This window comes from Pelodiscus sinensis, chromosome 22, assembly GCF_049634645.1.
Source record: "Pelodiscus sinensis isolate JC-2024 chromosome 22, ASM4963464v1, whole genome shotgun sequence".
Classification (NCBI taxonomy): domain Eukaryota; kingdom Metazoa; phylum Chordata; order Testudines; family Trionychidae; genus Pelodiscus; species Pelodiscus sinensis.
Genome location: NC_134732.1, coordinates 11,515,287 through 11,534,660, shown reverse-complemented (window position 1 = coordinate 11,534,660; position 19,374 = coordinate 11,515,287). Strand labels below are relative to the sequence as shown.

At 40.0% G+C, this 19,374-nt stretch overlaps 1 protein-coding gene across 11 annotated transcripts in view; it reads right to left on the bottom strand.

The window, feature by feature from the left end:
* Nucleotides 1-19,374, bottom strand: part of SPTAN1 (spectrin alpha, non-erythrocytic 1) — an 84,696-nt gene that overhangs the window by 45,632 nt on the left and 19,690 nt on the right. For 7 of the 11 annotated variants that reach the window (XM_075905913.1, XM_075905909.1, XM_075905915.1 and 4 more), the window contains 16 exons: nt 18,922-19,057; nt 17,496-17,597; nt 16,467-16,604; nt 15,824-15,934; nt 15,235-15,312; nt 14,892-15,047; nt 14,248-14,452; nt 13,924-14,105; nt 9,219-9,462; nt 8,754-8,876; nt 7,753-7,970; nt 6,794-6,886; nt 6,114-6,248; nt 4,381-4,529; nt 3,065-3,124; nt 494-692 (listed from right to left, as the gene is read on the bottom strand). In XM_075905913.1, coding sequence (XP_075762028.1) covers nt 494-692; nt 3,065-3,124; nt 4,381-4,529; nt 6,114-6,248; nt 6,794-6,886; nt 7,753-7,970; nt 8,754-8,876; nt 9,219-9,462; nt 13,924-14,105; nt 14,248-14,452; nt 14,892-15,047; nt 15,235-15,312; nt 15,824-15,934; nt 16,467-16,604; nt 17,496-17,597; nt 18,922-19,057 — 2,329 coding nt within the window. The remainder of the gene's footprint in view (nt 1-493; nt 693-3,064; nt 3,125-4,380; nt 4,530-6,113; nt 6,249-6,793; nt 6,887-7,752; nt 7,971-8,753; nt 8,877-9,218; nt 9,463-13,923; nt 14,106-14,247; nt 14,453-14,891; nt 15,048-15,234; nt 15,313-15,823; nt 15,935-16,466; nt 16,605-17,495; nt 17,598-18,921; nt 19,058-19,374) is intronic. The other 4 variants (XM_075905914.1, XM_075905918.1, XM_075905916.1 and 1 more) reach the window with 1 other exon arrangement.

Here is a 19,374-nt window from a genome sequence, read left to right as displayed (position 1 = left end):
AGTCCAGAAGGTTCCATGTTCACACATGCTTAATAAAAAAGAGAGTTTCCTCTGGTGCTATAGAGCTGTGGATAACATGTAGCATAATACCAGGTTGGGTTGTGCGGATATGGAATCTCCAGCCGCAGATCCAGCAGAAATAAACTGAATGCTTTGCTTTCTTCACAAAGTGACAAGTTTCAGAGGGGTAACCATGTTAATCTGTTTCAGCAAAAACAATGAAGAGTCCCATGAAACCTTAAAGACAAACTGATTTATTTGGGTGTAAGCCGTTGTATTTCACTTCATCAGAATCATGATACGATTCATGCATTTGACGAAGTGCATTTCAGCCCACAAAAGTTTAAGACCAAATAAATCAGTCTTTAAGGTCTCACAGGACTAATTGTTTTTGCTTCACTGAGGGATTGTCATGGAAACCTCATCAGGAATCTAAACTGCAGATGACAAGATGGAGTTATTGTGCTACATAAGATATTACATAATAACCTACCTTCTGAAAGTCATCAAATTTCTTCTGTAGTACTTCAACCTGCTCCAAGTCAGCCCCCACTTCTTCATTGGTGAGTGCAGCCTCCTTCTCATTGATCCACTGCTTCAGCTCATTAGCCTCACGGAAAAGCATGAACTTTTTGCAACTTTTTTCCAGCATATCCTTGCGCTTCTCCCCCAGCTCAAGAAGAGAGTGATATCTGGAACATACAGAGAGGGAGAATGGAAAACCATCAGATCTCACTTGAACAGAGTCATAGTACATGAAGGTGATAAAAATGGTTTAGTAGCATCAGTGATGAGGGAAATTCCTACAAGATGATGTCAAATAAACTATTCTGCACAGTTATAGACAATGATCATGTAGATGTAAATCCTTTACATTACTATACTACACAGATCACCTCACTGAATCATGATCTCCAACATACAAGGCTTTTTTGATGGACAAAAGCAAAGCAAATTGCAGCTTACGATAAAGAAAGCAGGTAAGCAATGCAGGAGTAGTTGCATACAGCAAAGAAGAAAGAGCCTACCTTATTATTTTGTGCATGCAACTATGTGAAACATATGCATAACAAATGCTAAATACCACATTAAAGGGTTTTCTTCTAGTATATCAACTTCCCACAGCTCATTTAAATTAGTTTGATTCATAGCTGTCTGACACAAGATGTCTTGCCTGCCTATTCATCAGATATTGCATTGAATAACACTTGGTCATCTTGTCTTTTCCCTCCTTTCGGTAATGCCAATATTCAATAAAAGTGCACCTAATTCTGATTTTGTTTACAGTATTTTTACATCTGTGTTATTCCTACTGACTTCACTCCTGATTCACATTATGAGCAACGTGACAAGAATTAGGCCCTAACAACATACCAACAGCTCAAAAAGGTACATAGTTTTCCCGCATCTTAAAAGACCAAAGTAAATTAACCTTTTTGCCTAAAAAGTTAGCATCTCCCAGAACAAGTTCCAACATAGAAGAGGAAGCAATGGATACAGATGATCTTTGGAGCCCTTTTACAGGCTATTGCTAGTGAAAGACAGAAGAGGAGTTTTGTGGGATTCTGAATGCTGCTTTTTGGGAGAGATAACCACAGATTTCTTTAAATTGTCATCAAGTTAGGTCCTTACTGGAAAAAACACCTCTAAAAGTTTCTCTAATTGCCACCTTGTTTAAAATCTTCTGATGAGGTAGTTCTGGAACCCTCTGGATTCCTCAGATTTCTTCAACCCGATTTCAGGCTTGAACGTAGTAGAAAGACTATTAATATCCATGAATGATTTCCATTTTCAAGCCATGGGCAGAGGAGGGAAGTGATCATTCTGATTTAGTTAAATTAGCAGCCTTTACCACAACAAGGTATCATTGGGTCACCTGTAGCATCATACAAAGATGAACAGGACATGGTTGCAATGGTTTCATTTCTCAGACTGAAAGCACACTGGATGAATCAGTAATTACTTCCCAAAGGATAGCTTTTACAGGGTATCATTCTGTCACTTCTATTCAATGCATATGCAAAGCTGCTGGAGAATAGCTAGACATTTGGGCTCCAATGTTAACACTGGATGTCCATTCTTTCTTACATGTCTTCATGAAAGCTAAATTCAGTGGTCTGTCATGTTGGTATAGAACTAAAACTGGAAGCCAGAAGGAAGTGAGCTGGCTGACACTCAGATCATCTGATACTCCTGCAGAATGCTGCTGCTCATCTTCTGAATGGGATAGGCTACCATAGCACCTGAATGCTATATTCTGTGCTAACTATAAAAGTTTGCTTCAAAAGGCAATTTCATGAACTAGGAAACAGAGTTATATAGGTCTAAGATGACCTCGGATAAAATTCCTTTAGAATCTGATTTTCCCTCAACTTTTTTGTGACAGTTAAGAGCGATTAGGATTGCTTCTCTTATGGGTGCCTGAAACAGACTCAGTAGGAAAGAAGGTAGAGCATTCTCAAATGAGAGCCCTTGACTATGAAACTTGCTTCCTCTGGCAGTTGTCAGAGCTCAATGCAAAATACATGTGTGTAACTTATGACAGCAAGGAACCTTCCTATATGCCTGCAGTGTAACTTTCATGGAACAAAATAATGGCAGTGAGCATCCTTTGTGAATAGTATAATTATTTTAATTGTTTCTGTAAATCATTCTAGGCAATTCATATGTAATATATTGTATTCCAGTACACACATGTTCATGTATGTATATAAATATATTACATTCTTATATTCACCTAAGAAACAGCAGGATTTTTTTTTAAACTTAGTACATAGAGCCTAGATGTCTTCGGTGAATTAACTGCGCCATAAGGAAAACCAGAACAGTAGAAAATAACAGTGCCTCTTGACAGAAGTGGCCAAAAGATAAGCAGCTGTCTGTCTGTAAGAGATCATGTGCCAAATATCTACTACTGTTCTAAATCAAGATATTCCATATTGCACAAATTGCTTCCCTGTGTCCCTTTGCAGCAGCACTCCCAAAGGAGAGAAGAAAAAATGGAGAATGAACAGGCAAGTAATATGGAAACAACGTGGTTTAGAATGGGGTTAATCCTACTCACAGTTCTTCAACCTGTTTCATACGCAGAGATACACTGCCGACTTCCTTAGTTATGAGAGTCCTGCACAGACAGAAGGAGCACAGCAAAAGCATGCAAAAATTAGTTAGATTAACAAAAATAAGGAAAGCAGCAGCTCCATCCGAGGGTCATTTGTGGTGGGAGATGAAGATTAAGAATTCACATTTAAATGAACAAGTTAGGTGCCATTCAAAAGCAAAATTTGAAGCAAATCAGTCAGAGCAAATCATGTAAAGAAATCATCAGCAGCACAGTTGAACTCTCACTACAGGGCCATCTCACCAGTCTGTTCTGAACTGAGAGGCATTCTCACCACTCCAAATTAATGAACCCTAGTTTCTAAGCTCTCAGAAGCAGTATGCAAGTGTATATTAAAATTGCATAACAAACTGTTCAGGAACTTTTTACTATATAAGTATTCTTTCCTCCCTCTAATATGTTCTATGTATTAAGAGTGTCATTTTTAAAAACACAGGTTTTCAGTTTAAAGGCAGTAATTTACAAACACATTTAATATTTGGTGTCTCAAATAACTGAGTGGGTGGAAATTCTTGAAAGACTGACAGCATAACTGTGAGACCAGCTGGGAGGGAGTTCACAACTTATAGATTTTCCTTTCCAAGTTGTCTGATAAGATGAGCCTGTAGCCCACCCCATCCTCTACTGCTCTCCCTCAAGCTAATCTACAGCTACCATGTGCTATAGGAGAGGCATTTACCAAGCATTCAGGCAGCTTTGTTCATCTGCATAGCAAATTACAGTTCTACAAGAGGTAGATTTTAGCTCACATAAGACAGTGCTGAATGAAAACACCGTGGCTCTGAAAAATACTGCAATACACCAGAGCCACATAGCCATAACTCCCAAACAATTGCCCAAGGGCAGCCCTGTATATGGAGGGTACTGTACTTCAGATAATCAGATTTATAAAGATGCCTCAAAAGAACTGCATGTTAAGATGGTACAATTACAAATAAGAATACTGCTTAAGACAGAACCAGTTCACAAGCAAGTTTAAGTTGTTAGGTACACCAACTACAAAAAACACAAAGAAAAAGCTAAGGCAGATCAATTTTCATGATTTGTACAGTTAAAACTGGAAAAGCAGAAGACTCTAGAATTAAGAATGAAATGGATCAATAAAAAAAGCATTTTACTGCTGTAGGAGCACAACATTAAGTTCTAATGCAACTATCCCCTGATATTAAGGGTACGTCTACCTAAACTTGTAAAAGGGAGGCATTGGTCAACCCAACAAGTACTATAACTGATTTTTGGTCCTGTTAGTTAGAGCTTACTGGTTGTCAATTTGCTCCTGCCGCAAGGCTATGCTGCCCTGCTCCTCGAGTAGATTCTCTCGGGATGCAGACTGGGCAGGGTCTAGTTTTTTCACATAGGCAGCTGGAACAAATCCTTGACGGTCATTCACTTCTACCTTCCACCAGTCCTGAAAGAAAGGAAAATACAACCTTGCTAGGTGACATGTATACACAACCATGATCAGAAAACTAGCAACTTCTGTAACTGCTAGGAGGCTAGTGCTAGCTGCTGAACAGCACAAGAGAACTACCACCACCAATGGTGTTTTCACTGTGCCTCATCAGCACCAGGACAAAGTCCTGTGAGTGTTTCTTTCCATAGGATTTTGGGTACCTGGATTTGTGCATAAACACCATTAGACTTTAAACACAAATGCTTTTTTTTTTTTTAAACCGAAAGAAAAACCTATAGACAAGGCCCCCTCAGATATTAACAGAATCTACTCTTAGTCCACATCTCCACTTGCCATGTTGTAGATCAATAACAGGTGCAGCAAACACCTGCTAAATTGAATGCTGAGGATGCCCCCGTTCGGCTTGGCACAGTCATGAGGAGTAAGGGAAGCTGATGAGAGCATTTGCTCCCCATCAACCTCACACTGTGATGACAGCGCCAAAGTCAGCAGTATGTTGCTGGAGTTGTGTACCTTAGACTAACCTTCTAGATCTTCAGTTCTGCAGAAAAGGACCTGGGGATTACAGTGTATGAAAAGTTGGATGTGAGTCAGTGTGCCCTTGTAGCCAAGAGGGCTAATGGCATATTAGGGTGCATTAGGAGAAGCATTGCCAGCAGATCCAGAGAAGTGATTATTCCCCTTTATTTGGCTCTGGTGAGGCCACATTAGAGTATTGTGTCCAGTTCTGGGCCCCCTACTATGGAAATGATGAGGATGCATTGGAGAGGTTCCAGCGGAAGGCGACCAAAATGATAAGGGGGCTGGAGCGCATGACCTATGAGGAGAGGCTGAGGGAATTGGGTCTGTTTAGTCTGCAGAAGAGAAGAGTGAGGGGGGATTTGATAGCAGCCTTTAACTTCCTGAAGGGAGGCTCCAAAGAGGATGGAGAAAGGCTGTTCACAGTAGTGACAGATGGCAGAACAGGAGCAATGGTCTCAAGTTACAGTGGGAGGGGTCTAGGTTGGATATTAGAAAAAACTTATTTCACTAGGAGGGTGGTTAAGCATTGGAATGGGTTATCTAGGAAGGTGGTGGAATTTCCATCCCTAGAGGTCTCAGCTTGACAAAGCCCTGGCTGGGTTGATTTAGTTGGAATTGGTCCTGCCTTGAGCAGGGGGTTGGGATTTGATGACCTCCTGAGGTCTCTTCCAGCTCTATGATCTAGCATAGTCCTGGCTTCAGGCCAAAAAGGACTGAGGGGCAGAACAGGAAATCATGAACCCTTATAGTCGATTAACCATGAATGGTAATGGGATATAAAGAGGATGAAATTTCTCATAGAAAGCTGAGGAGTACAACAAAGAAATGATGGCTGTAAAACAGAGAAAGGCTGGTGGAGCCTCGAGAAGTTGAAGAGGAGAATCAAAAAAGTGAGGGAGGAATGGAAGCACAGACTGATTATGTAAAGGATTTAATTATGTTTGTTATACAGCACTGCCATAGCAAACAAAAACACACACCACCACCACACCACTCACTATGTCTATAAGAACAAGTGTAATAGGCAGTACAGACTCCTGGCAGGCAAGAGTTTACCTTGTTTGTGCTGTTGAGCAATGTGAGGATGTCTCCCTTTTTCATTGTCACCTCCCGAGGGCTCTTCTCTTGATAATCATAGAGAGCAAGGACCAACTCTTTCCCAGTTTCATCATCTGTGGGAGCAACTTGTTGCTACCAAGAAGAGGAAGGAGAAAAACACGTTACTCAATAGAAACTGCTGAATGTTGAAATATTACCAATACAGCTGTTCTACAAAGTATCATAGCCTTGATTATTACTACTACATTGCCAATGTATTAAAGGATTTCTGTTTAGCAACTGATGAAAGAGTGCTGAAGTTTGTGTGCCATTTCTACATTCAAAATCTGAAACAAGGCCAACAAACTATATCAGTTTCATTGAAAAAAACCTTTCAGAGGGGTAGCTGTGTTAGTCTCTAAGGTGCTGAAAGATTGTTGTTTAAGTTTATTCAGTTACAGACTAACCACATATTGTAGATGGCATTATGAGCTTTGATGGGCATAACCCACTTCCCACAAACCTGTTTCCTATCTGTGCTACATACATTCATGTGACTGATTACACTAGACAGCAGCAGAGCAAAGAAAGATGAAAATCATTAACTTAGATTTGAGAACCAAGCACATTCTGAGGTAAGCACTTAACAGTAATGCTTGATGATAAGCAGCAACATACAATGAGCCATCTTTCCTTACCCTGCATGACTGGGCCTGCTCTCTTAGTGCCTGCATGCTACTGCCATAAGCGATAAGATCTGACATCAAAGCTTCATGTTTCTTCAGAAGAGCCTGAAATTAAATATTGCAACATGCACATTAGAAAACCACTTCACAGATTCTACATATTATATACACACATATGCATTTTAGTGTATATATATATTGAATGCCATTCTCATGAAAATTGCAGGACTAGCAGCTCAGGAGAGTGAAGACCTTTGTTTAGCCATGGAACAGATTGGGCACAGGTAAGAACAAGGTAAGTTTTTGACACTTAAACCCTGACTAGGGGAGACCAGTCTCTAGAAGTGAGAGCAGTTCAGACTTCAGGTTCTAGAAGTCCATAGCGAATACTCCTTTGGAATTTCCACAAAGGGTGCCAGTTTGTATAATTTCTGATATAGCTACCAGCTAGTAGGAATTGGTTCAGTATCATTAATGAACTAACAAGCAGATTAGTACTGAAGACATAGGTATGAAAGACTCTATCCCATTACCAATGCACTTAAATATGCTCTGTGCCTCCTCCACAGAATATTAAAATCTTATAAACAATGCCGACTTTCTTTGTAAGTCTCAGAGAGATAGCTGAATGGTCCAGCCGCACCTTGGAGTTGTGCCCATGAAAGCTCATGACACTATCTAATCTACTTGTTTTAGTCTCCAAGGGGTGGAAGGACCATTCATTGTTTTTTAAAACTTTCTTTGTAGCTAGTCTAACATCTTACCCAGGGAACTTTACTAATGAAGATGCAGAACAAGAATACACACTTGTTTCTATACTCAATTACAAATTTGCTAAACAAAAAGCTTACTGTACATTCTGTCCTTTTTACTTTCACAAATTCTAAAGCCTGTAGAACTCCTAATTATCTTATATCAATCCTAGATCAGATTTCCACTGTTACTTTTGCACATGCAATGAAATATCCCACCTCAGCAGAGTCTTCATCCTTTCCATAGTCTGTACTGCCCACAATGGGCTCCTTTTCTCTCATCCAGGATTCAGCCTCATTAGCATCAGCAAAGTACTGCTGGGCTTGCAGGGAGTCCTCTAGATCTTGTCGACGCTGCGAGGCCTTGGTTTTCAGTGATTCCCACTTCTGATTTAGCTCATTCAATTTGGCTTTCACATCCTCAGCAGCAAAGTGTCCTAAATAATAAAAGACAGGAAAAAAGTGTGCTTGGAGACATAGCTTATAGACATAAAAATGACAAAAGGGACTGAAAAATTACTTGCATTTTTTAATCATGGAAGTTAGGTTTGTGTAAAGTTATCCACCTTACTTTGGATAGTTTTTGCTATTACACAATACTTAGTTCAAATTTGGCTTGCTGCAGGCAGTGTTCTTTTGACACTGAACCATAGAATGGGCCAGGAACATACAAGTCACTGAAGACAAAACATTCTCTGCCCTAGCCATTTCTTTTCTATTTGTTTACTGTGATGCAGGAAAAGGCCAGTTCTTTGAACAGTTGAGTTTCTACACCACAAAGAGACCATTTAAAACTATTTTTTTTTTAATTTCAGGAAGATGGACATTAGATTGCTCATTATTATTTTCTCAGAATATTTAAAAAGGTAATACACCTTAAAATGGGACGTCAAGGAAAAAGTTCAAAGAACAATAATAGGAGCCTTGTATTAAGATAAAATTATGGTTTAATGTGAGAATTACTTTGTAACAATAGGTAAGTGACTAGCTGCAGTGGATGGAAATCTGTTAAAAAGATAAGGGTTTTCCCAGGATCACACCTGTATGTCTATGTGAAGGACAGCCATAAATAAAAAAATCAGCTATTTAATCCCATAGGCAGATACTATTTTGCACGTGCAAACTATCATAAAAGGGACACTATATAGGGCCACTGAATGTAAAGTGAAAAAAGAATTCTGAATTTATGAACAAGGAAGGATTAAAATATTTAAACACACCTTCTTCCACCATGGCATTTCCTTTCTGGGTGACTGCTTTAATGCGTGGCTCATGGCCTGCAATTTCCGCCTGCAAGGCTTGGTGCTTCTTTAGTAGGTTCTGAACCCCAATCAAATCCTTGCCTGAAAGAGACCATAGTATATATCTTAATCGATGAGCTCAAAGTCACTGAAGTTAATAGATTAAACATGAAATACATTGACAATCTTGCAAGATTAGTCAGGGACTAGGTCTAATTACAGTCTAGATCTGTTACTGTGTAAAACTGCCCTATGAAAATTAGAAACATCACAAGGTAATCAATGACACAGGAATCATGGGAAACAACTACAGTACTGTAACAGATTTAGAATTCAAGCCAATGCAAAAAATAACCCCTCCATAAACAGTTTAGAAATTCCCAAACTGTAAGTCTATAAAGACTCATACGCATTGAATAAGCACAAAGATGTAGATGTAACCACCTCTGTTTGTTGATGCTGCAATAGGTTCCTTCTCTCTAATCCAGGTCTCTTCATCCTCTATGTCACGGAACAATTGCTGCAGGCGAAGAGAATCAGCAAGTTTCTGCTTGCGAGCTATCATAGGATCCTTCAGAGCTTCATAGCGAGTCACCAAAGCTTCTTGTTTTTTCTTGATATTATCTGCATCAAAGTGTCCAGCATCCTGAAACTGGCGAGCCTGGATAGTGATGCCATCAATGCGATCCTAAAATGTAATTAAGCAATAGCATTAAATTGGTATTCTCTACGATAGTTTAGGGTTTGATGATGCTTGTTAGTTACTGGGCCAGACTGATCTGTAATATTTCTAGGCCTTTGCCTTATCTCTTGTACTGCAATAATGGATGAGAAAAATCAAAGTGAAATTGGAGTAAAAATTAAAGAATTATTTTCATTGCCTAAATTCAGAAAAAAATATGAAAAGCAAACAGCTGAGTGAAAATGTTCAGTTTCAATAGAGAGGATGGATTATTTTATGGGAATCAACAGATCTAAATTCCTAGACTCAGAATATACAGATCTCAGTTCAATTCCGGGCTCCACCAGGTTGTCTTGTTTATTGACTATGATCAAGTTCATTTACTTTCATTGTGCCTCAATTCCCCACCTGTAAGATGGGGATAATAATTCTCCCTTTGCTTATCTTGCCTTATTTAGATTTAGAAACAGTATCTGTCGCTTACTATATCTTCACATAGAACTGATACAGAAAAGCACTACACCTGATTTTTCAAAGGTATGTACTTTTTAGTGTTGCAATATATTATGCAAAAGGGAAACACCAAATTCCAATAAATTTACAGTTGTTCAGACCTGACTTTTGGGAACAGTCAACAAGGTCATTCAACAAATATTAATAAAAAAAAATTAAAAGCAAGCAAGTTTCCCACTAGGTACCTATGCCCCTGGTGGTGGTAGGAGACTTCACATGCTCCCCCCTACTGCCCACAAGTCAATCAGGGCCAGGGGAAGGGGAGAACATGAAGTCTCTTGCTCCCTGCCCCTGCCCTGCAAGGGAGCACCAAACTTACGAGTCAACCACCAGCTAAGCAGCAGCTGGCAGCTGACTTAGTGCTGAGCCCCTTTGAAGGGCAGGAGGATACTTCATGCGCTCCACCCACCCTCAGTTCCAGTCAGGGACTTCATATGTTCTGTCCCCAGGCCCTGATTGGCCTGGGGGTGAGGGAGTGACAGGGCCTCCGTGGGCCAGATCAACTCGATTGGTGGGCCGGATCCAGCCCATGGAGGCCCTTTTGCCCACCCCTGGTCTGAAGTGTCACAAGAGGTCCTAACTGCATGTTTGGCTACATTCTGGTCTTCCATTAACATGGCATTTTGCCAACCTCCTTTTGTCATTTGGCAAGTCTTGGAGAAATAAACTTATCTTTTCCCATTACATGGCATTGCGAAAGGGTGATAACCACTAGGGATGTTAGAGTATAACTGGTCAACTGAGAAGTGGATGCTTATCAGTTAATGTTGCACGTTAACTGCAACCTCCTTCCCTGTCCCCACTGCAGCTCTGTAAGTAAATTTAGAGATGGTGTCTCAGCATGCACTACTGGGTCTTGGCAGCTAACTCCAGCTCTGCAGTAGGAACTGGCAGATGCCCCATGTGCACTGGCTCCCTGCCAAGTTTTTTAAAATGACAAGCTGGAGCAAGGGCAGCTGCTAGGATCTGGGATGTGCCAAGACTGAGCTTACCAGCTACTACTGCAGAGCCCACAGCAGGCTACAGTAAATTCTCCTCATAAAAGTAATAGTTAACTGTGTAACTGAGGATATTTAACAGTTACATGGTTATTTTATGACATGATTTTTAACATCCCTAATAATCACTTGAAAATTCACTGTCCTCATAATGGACAACAATGAGAGCACCCCACTCCGCAATGGGTCTATAGGTTTTCCTTCTTTATCAGCTAATCCTGGTCTACTCTAGAACTTTATTTCGAAATAACCCTTCCCTGAGTCAAATTTGTAAGTGGAGTGTCCATAATACCAAGCCCATTATTTCAAAACAATGGGCCACAGAATTAAAAATCCATACTCCTGCTTTTCATCAGGAGTAACGCTAATTTCAAAATAGTTACTTTGGAATAATGGTAGGGTGGACTCTCCAGTGCCTCTATTTCAAAGTCATTACTATCCCAGTGCTTCCGGGGGTTTAAGTCTGAGGAAGCACATCCACATAAAAGTAGTCCTAGTCAGGCTCCATTAGAGGCTTCCCTGTAGTGTGGACATGCTAGTTTGAATTTGTTAAATCTGAAATTATTAATTTATTTCAAAATACCTCCTGGTGTAGACATGTCCCTAGGGTAGAATGCATTAATCCAGATCTAGCCCTGTTACTGGCAACAGCCACCATGAGTGAATTAGAGACAGGGTGAGTATGAAAGTAGGAAAACTCTTCAGAGGGTATTGGATACAACTTGTCTGCTATGGTTCATACAGATTTAGCTGGCTGTGTTAAACCATTCAAAATGGCTAGGGATATTATACTTGCTGCTTTGAGGATTGAAACTTACTTCCACACAAACTGCAGGAAAGAATTGAAGTAGACACCATGTGATATTAAATAGTTCCACAACTTGGTGTGTTTCATGATGGAGGCTGAAGCTACCCCACATGTTCATCCAGAGATGGCTCACTGCTCCTCTGATAAGGAGCATTTGGAAATGGATCACTCCTTGCCTTCATTCTTATGACAGCATTTCAGGCATCACTGACAGTAATAGCAACAGAGAGAGAGAATCCGGACTGACACATTATTGAGGGCCACCTCAGAATATTTTTAGTTACCCTCCAAGTGGATGGAGACTTACTGCTGTTTCTTCTAAGAAAGTCATAGGGTTCCAGATTGTCAGTCTCCCCAGTAACTAAGGATCAAAAATATGCCTGTGGGAAGTAAACCATAGCAAAGACAAACAAAGCAAGACACAGATCTCTGTATTCTCTCGTTTCCAGGTCCGGATCCAAAATAGAATGTAATAAAGATAAAAGCAGATCCAAAGAAATGCTCCCTCTAATCTTTTCCATCTATGTGTAGATATGTACCACCAGCAGAAACAAAACCTAGCTGTGGGCACTCTGCTAATCAGCTAGGCAATATATGCATTTCTCTTGAGCGGCCACACAAACACTGATCCAAAGGGAAGAATGAGGATCCAGGTGTTTGTGGACAGCCTACAGGGGTCTTCAGCAGAGGAAGTATAGAGTGATCTAGGGGAAGGCCCACAGCATCTTCTGAGAGCCTCTTTATAACAGGGAATGAAGAAAACGACATCAGCAACTGGGAAAATAATTCCTTTTGGAATCCCTGTTTCCCACTGAGAACAGACAAAGCAACTGGAGCTGACAGGTGAACCCAAACTGTCACATTGACAAAGCTCCCAGATCCGAACCAGCAACCAACAGCAGATCCAAAGATAACATCACATCAGTAATTATAAACAAGTCCATATCCCTTGCTATCAAAGAAGGAATGGATCTCTGCTTCTGAACTGCAGCAGTTTTGTCAGAATTGGATGTATCCTACAGTTCTGATGAATGGGAACCAGCACTGCTAATGAAGCACAGAAAGAAAATGGCTACTAACAGACAGAGACAAAGGTACCAACAGCCTAGGTTTTGACCTATTGAGCAATTCCATCTTCTTCGATCTAGAAGCTGAAATCAGAATTGGCTCTAGTCTTGGAGCAACAGCATTTCCATCAGGGCTACCATAGCTGGGAGGAATGAGGTACAGCACTGATGGAGGTGGCTGAACTATTTTTTGATCTCTACCAGTAGTAGCATAGTTGATTGATAATAGTTCAGAGATCTGTACCCTTAGGGGCTTAATTGGTGGGGGAGCCTCAAGATCGGAGTCTAACCCCAACAGGAAATGGCTTCTTGGAACCCTTCAGTTTTTTGGAGCTTGCTAAGTAGCCACAGGGACAGAGACTGGCTTCTTAGATTTGGGATCCTGATCAGGTCCAGAGAGTCTAGCCTCAAGCCTTAGGAGGAAAAACTGCAAGCAAGTCTCTCAATCCTTGTGGGCTTTGAAAATAAAGGTTTGGGTGGGCCCTCTGTTCCCAGGCACCTAAGACAACACACATGGATGCCATAAAGGCTGCCAAGAAGGAAGCACACTTTTTAAACCCCAGCTTCTTCTGTTTCTTCAGTTCCTCCATAAGCCTGAACCAAGAGCAATCCTAATTCACTATTTGGAAGGGAGTTAACACTATTTCTAAATAGAAAGACACTGATTCCAAGAGACTACAGCGGTTCATAGGCATGCTACTGGAAGGAACTGAAGTGATAAGAGCAGTCACCTCCCCTTTATAGATTCACCCTCAATGCATCCTGAAGGTGAGGAAAAGGGTGGTAGGTAGCTCTAGCGGACACAGTGAGGTTTTTATCATGAGGTACCACAAGGCTGTGCAGTACACGTAAGTAGGAATATGTAGAGTCTGGGAACAATGTTTCCTTGAGTGACAAGTCTTATCAACCCACATTCAGAGAGAATTTGGAGAAAAACTGTAAACTCCTGGAAGCACACCTTTATCATAGAAACACTAATAAGTCCTTTACGCCACAGATACTGGAGCCTGTATCTAACTAACTAAACAATCATGTGATTATGCCTGCAAGAGAGATGAAAAAAGTTGTACTATCTTGATACCTGGTGAGCAGCTACATCTGCTTCCAACAGAGCATGTTTCTTCTGAAGATTCTGAACATTAGTAAGATCTTTTCCATAATCATCAGAAGCCAAATGTCCCTCCACCTCATACAACCATAGCTCAATGTCTTCCACATTGCGGTTAAATTGCTGCTGTTGGTTGGCTTCACGCAGCTTTATTCCTGCATGTGTGTAAAGGAGAGAAAGGTTGTTTCCATTTCCATTTCATTCAGTACTCACTTGTTCTCCAGAAGACGTCTCCACAACCAGAAATGTTAATTCCAAAGCTTCCTTATGATCAGGCAAAGGAAAGAGATCTCTTACCTTTGAGCTCAGTGGCCTCCAGCAGTTTTTTCCACAAGCTGATGACTTCATTCATGCGAGCTGCCACTTCATCAGATGCATAGTGATTGACATCTATCAATTTCTGGCCAGCTTTCTCTAAGGCATCAATGCGACTTTGATTTGCAGAAAGCTCTGCCTCAAAAGCCTGATGTTTTTGAACTTTACCCTGCAGGTTTGATGGGTCCTACAGGTAGCAAAGAGAGAACACACTTCAGTCTAATCGATATATATTAAAAATATTCATTCCGCCAATCTCAGTGGAGATCTTACATACATCAGTTCTTCATATTTACATTTTCTATGTAACTATGAACACTTTTATATATTGGATGGCCTATTCTTTGTGATATGTACTACAATTATAGAAAATACACTAGTTAATCTTAGCACTCAGCTTTTGTTAGTCCATCACAAATGCTGAGACAACATTAAAGAAATTGCAGCCACAAATACCAAGTCAGATAGCAAACCATTTTATCTACAAAGCAAGCATTTATTTCCCAAATGTTAGAATATTTTCCTTTGCATCATGCAGATGATGCAAGGAGAAACTATCCATAAAGCTACAATATCTCAAAAGTAGCTGGAAAAAAAAAAATCAGGATATTTATTCCTGTTTTTACCTTGTAAGCCTCATCTGTTGCAGTTTTCATCTTTTCGTTGACCCAACTCTTTAGTTCATCAGAGTCTCGGAAAAATTGTTGCAGATGGAATGAATCTGACAGCTGAGCACGCCGGTACATTGCCCTTTCGTGAAGAGCATTACGTCGGCTCAGCAGCTGAAATAAGAAAAATATCAGTAGTTAATTTTCAAGACTAATTAAAGATACCATGATAGGGTTTCTCATTATAGTTGACCTTGCTACAGCTTTATTTATCCTGCATCTGCCATCACTTCTTTTTATTCGTATAAAACATACGAACCAAAGTGCAGCATGGTATACTTAAAAAAAACCCCCAACTTACAGCATCTCTTCGTGTAGCAACATCTTCCTTGGCATAGTGATTATTCTGAATCAGTTTAGTAGCAAACTCATCCAGGGCCTAAAAAGAAAGTAATTTTTGATTCATCTGAAATACTAGGAATATTTATGCAAGCTTATTTAACAAACTAGGCTTTAGAAGGGATGTGTCACAGCTGAACTAATCTAAAGCCAATACGCTATTTTTAAACCCCTCCCATATGTGCACCATTCTCTACATTTCCTTAACATGATCCTAAATCTAGATGATGGTAGATTTATAGCTCCTGTGAGAAATAATTACTGTACATTTAAACAATTCAAGCAAAATCCCAAAAAGTGCTAGTATAATGTGCAAGTGAGCACTGGATTACTCTGAGGCCTTGGATCAGAGGTTAAACTCTATTCACTACCTTGATCCTAAACATGGATTTTATTCTGTGAGGGAAATTCCATTTCGCACACAATTTGGAATTATGTTCAAAACCCAGAACCTATCTTTTTCTGAAGTTCCTGAACAATGATCTGGCTCAATCCATAAGGTTACTTCCGTTTTATTCTTTGCCTTAATGAATACAATGTAGACATCTTACTGTGATTTTCTCCTCCTGGGCACTGAGGGATTTCTCAAAGTCTTCGTGCTTCTTTAACAGAGCCTCAACACTATCCAGAGAGTCACCTAGGTCTTCATTTAGCAGGAATGCCTATAGAAATAAACAGATGAGTGAGCCTTACACTATCACCACTCCCAATTATCTGAAAGCCAACTCAGGTATGCAACACTGTGCTAATCACTATAGGATTTTTCTAGGAAAGTATGTGGTATGGAGTTGATGTGCCTTCTTGCGCTTATGACAACTAAGAAGTACATCTCTAATTTGTATAAAAAATGAAAAGGAATAATGCCTTGTGAGCATTAACTCACACAAAAGAAACATTATACCAATTCAGCATGATTGGCAAGATATGTAAAGCAGCAGCATTAGACTGGAATACGGAGGTCTGGCACTAAGTGAACAAGACCACGAACAAAGACCATGTGAAGAGAGGCATTCACAGTACCTCTATGCACTATGGTATGCCTGGGTTCGGCCACAGCTATTTATCAATTCACAAAAGCAGGAGGAAATAAAACATTCCAAAATTAAATCTCATCCTCTCTTTCTGAAGGAGCCAAATGCATGCTTACTAGGCTATCTAACCAAGTGTTGCCTGCTGCACAACTGAAACACTCACCTCTTGTTTGCTCATCCAATTGTCAACTTGTTCAGTATCTCTGTAGAAAAGCTGCAGGTCCATACACTGTTCATATTGCTGTCTGCGAAGTTCCCACAGCTCCAGAAGTGCAGTTCTTTCATCAGAAAGGATGGTCAGCTGAGGGGTGGGGAAGAAACATGCTCAGTACAGGGAGAATGGTTCTTTTCCAATTCAATGACAGCAAAATAAAACATGGGCTCTATAAAATAGTTAGGGTGCGTCTAGACTGGCCGCATGAATCTGCACAAGAGCACTGACGTTCTAATGTAAGAATTCAGTGCTTTTTGCGCAAATACTTTGATGCTCCCGCTCAGGGATAAGCCCTCTTGCGCAAGAGGGCCAGTGTAGACAGGCACCTTAATTTTTTGCGCAAAAGCACGTCTATACTGGGCATGGATGCTTTTGCGCAAAAGCACGTCTATACTGGGCATGGATGCTTTTGCGCAAAAGCATCCGTGCCAATCTAGATGCTCTTTTGCGGAAACACTTTTAATGGAAAAACTTTTCCGTTAAAAGTATTTCCGCAAAATTATGCCAGTCTAGACGTAGCCTTATTGTGTCTGTGTCACTTTTTCAATCCCCAGAACACTTCATAAGAGCTCAAATGCCTCATTCAATTTCTGAAATCCCTCACCTTCCCCCACAACCAGTGCATCCGAAGTGCTTTATCAGCTGGCACACTACAATAAAGGACTCTCAGTTTAAGAGCCAGTGCTATGAAACACACAATATGTTCCATTACAGCAAACTGGAAAGCAAGGATAAAGCTCGTTCTATTAGATGATTCATTTTTTCAATGAGGGGAAAAAAAGAAACATCACTAGTTTCAAATGGAGGTTATGCAAAATTGAGAGATGAGAAAAGGGTGTTGCGTAAATTAAGGAGAACGAGGAGCATAATCTAGTCAGATAAATATTTTTGCATCGAGGCTCTTAAACAAGAACTAAGAGAAAAGAGGAAATATATTAGAACTTTTCCAAATCCTCTTTTTAGAGCTACCCAACTTACCTTTTCTCTAACTTCATCAGAGGCATAATGCCCAGCAGCCAGCAAGGCTTGACCAGATTCATCAGCAGATTTAAAGCTGTCTTCATGGGCATCAATTTCTCCCTATGGGAAACAAATACATGGTTTCTTAAATTCTAAGGAAAACAACCCCAACTATTTTAGGATATCATTAAAATATGAACTTGAAAATCAAGTTGAATACTGAAAATAAAGCAAAAAAGACAACTTTCAGATATCTATGTATGAAAACAGTCTAATTTCTTGTATAGTAATGCAGATACAATTCAAATGTGTCTGATAATTAGAAGCTACAAGTCAGATTTCAAGCTATCTTTTTGTACTCAGAAACCCTATAAGGCTGGAGAATTTAGACCATGAAAGTCACAACTTTAATGAAGCTCAAGTAGAAAGAATAACTAGTAAACACAATTTGAATATACAGAAAGGAAAGATGCATGAGTGATAGTAACGGTATTACCAGAAATTATCTTTAAAATATCACGTGGAACTCAAATAATGGGACTCCAAGCTATAAAAGAAAAGCCTGTTCAACTATAATTCTGCAGCATACTAGGGATGTTAAATATCAGTTAACTGAATAGTCGAGTAACCTCATGAATTCTTACCAGTTAGTTGACTATTCTATAGTCCCTGGGGACAGTAGCCACTGCGCCTCACCCCTCAAGAAGCCCCCTGCCACTCCATGCTGCTGCTAGGAAGGAATTGGTCTGTGGGGATAGCCAGTTTAAAAACCAGCTCCCCCTCGGGGACCGACTGCCTGTCACCCGGTGCTGTTGCCTCTGATCGTAAGCCAGGACTGAGCCGGGCTGCTGGCCAGCCCGCTAAAAAATTTACTGCCAAGGGCAGGAGAGAAATTAGTGTTGTCTATAGCATTAACCTATAGGCTTTTGCTTATCGGTTAATTGGTTATCGACTACACTATTACATCCCTACAGTGTACACGTGATAAGAAAGCATGATATAAAATTCAGAGAAGCTATGAAATTCAGAGGTTATAGTGATAATATTATCTTGAAACTATCTGAATTAATTTGTTTTAGGAGCAGAGGGAGAAGAGAGGCAAGGAAAGAATAGCATAACTGAAGCTGAGATGTTAATCTAGATTCCTAAAATTAATCTCCTTGTTTGTGTAGGTTTCAGTTCTACTCAACATTAAAAAACCCTTACAGTTTAAAATTTGTCTTTGATGATAAGTTCTCTGAAACATAGTTCAGTATTTGCTCATTTATCTATTAAACAAGAAGCAATCATACAAACTCTTAAATCAGAACAGAATGCTACCAAGTACATTCAAGTGGAATGACAAATTTAAAGCCTGCTAATGCTACAACATAACGTGAGCAATTTAGGGAAAAAACTAATTTTAAGTAAGGCCAAGAAGATTAAGCTATATGGTTGTTACTACCTTATGCTCCTGATGTCTATCAAGGAGGGCTTCAGCTCCAGCTACATCATTGGCAAGTTCATCAGCATTAATTAGAGCCTTCATTTCAGTCACCCAGCTAGTAAGGTCACGGAAGTCTGCAAGAAAGCGCTGCAGTCTTTGGAAAACAAATGGCAGAAGTCAGAAATCATTTGTGAGCACATGATCTCCATCCCGCCCTCCCCCTTTTTGCAACACTGTACCTGTAAATTAAGACAATGAGAAAAAATAGAAGTTACTTAATTATAGTAAATAGCCAAATTACAATCTTCAGCAATGTGACATTTTTCTATACCTTAAACACTTCAACATCAAAGGACATGTTTTCTGGTATTTTTAAGTTTCCACCCAATTTTTCTCAGGGAAACATGAGGTAAACCACCTGAACTGAAAGGAAAAGGAATATTTCTATTTGCAAGCTTGCATGCAGGAAGC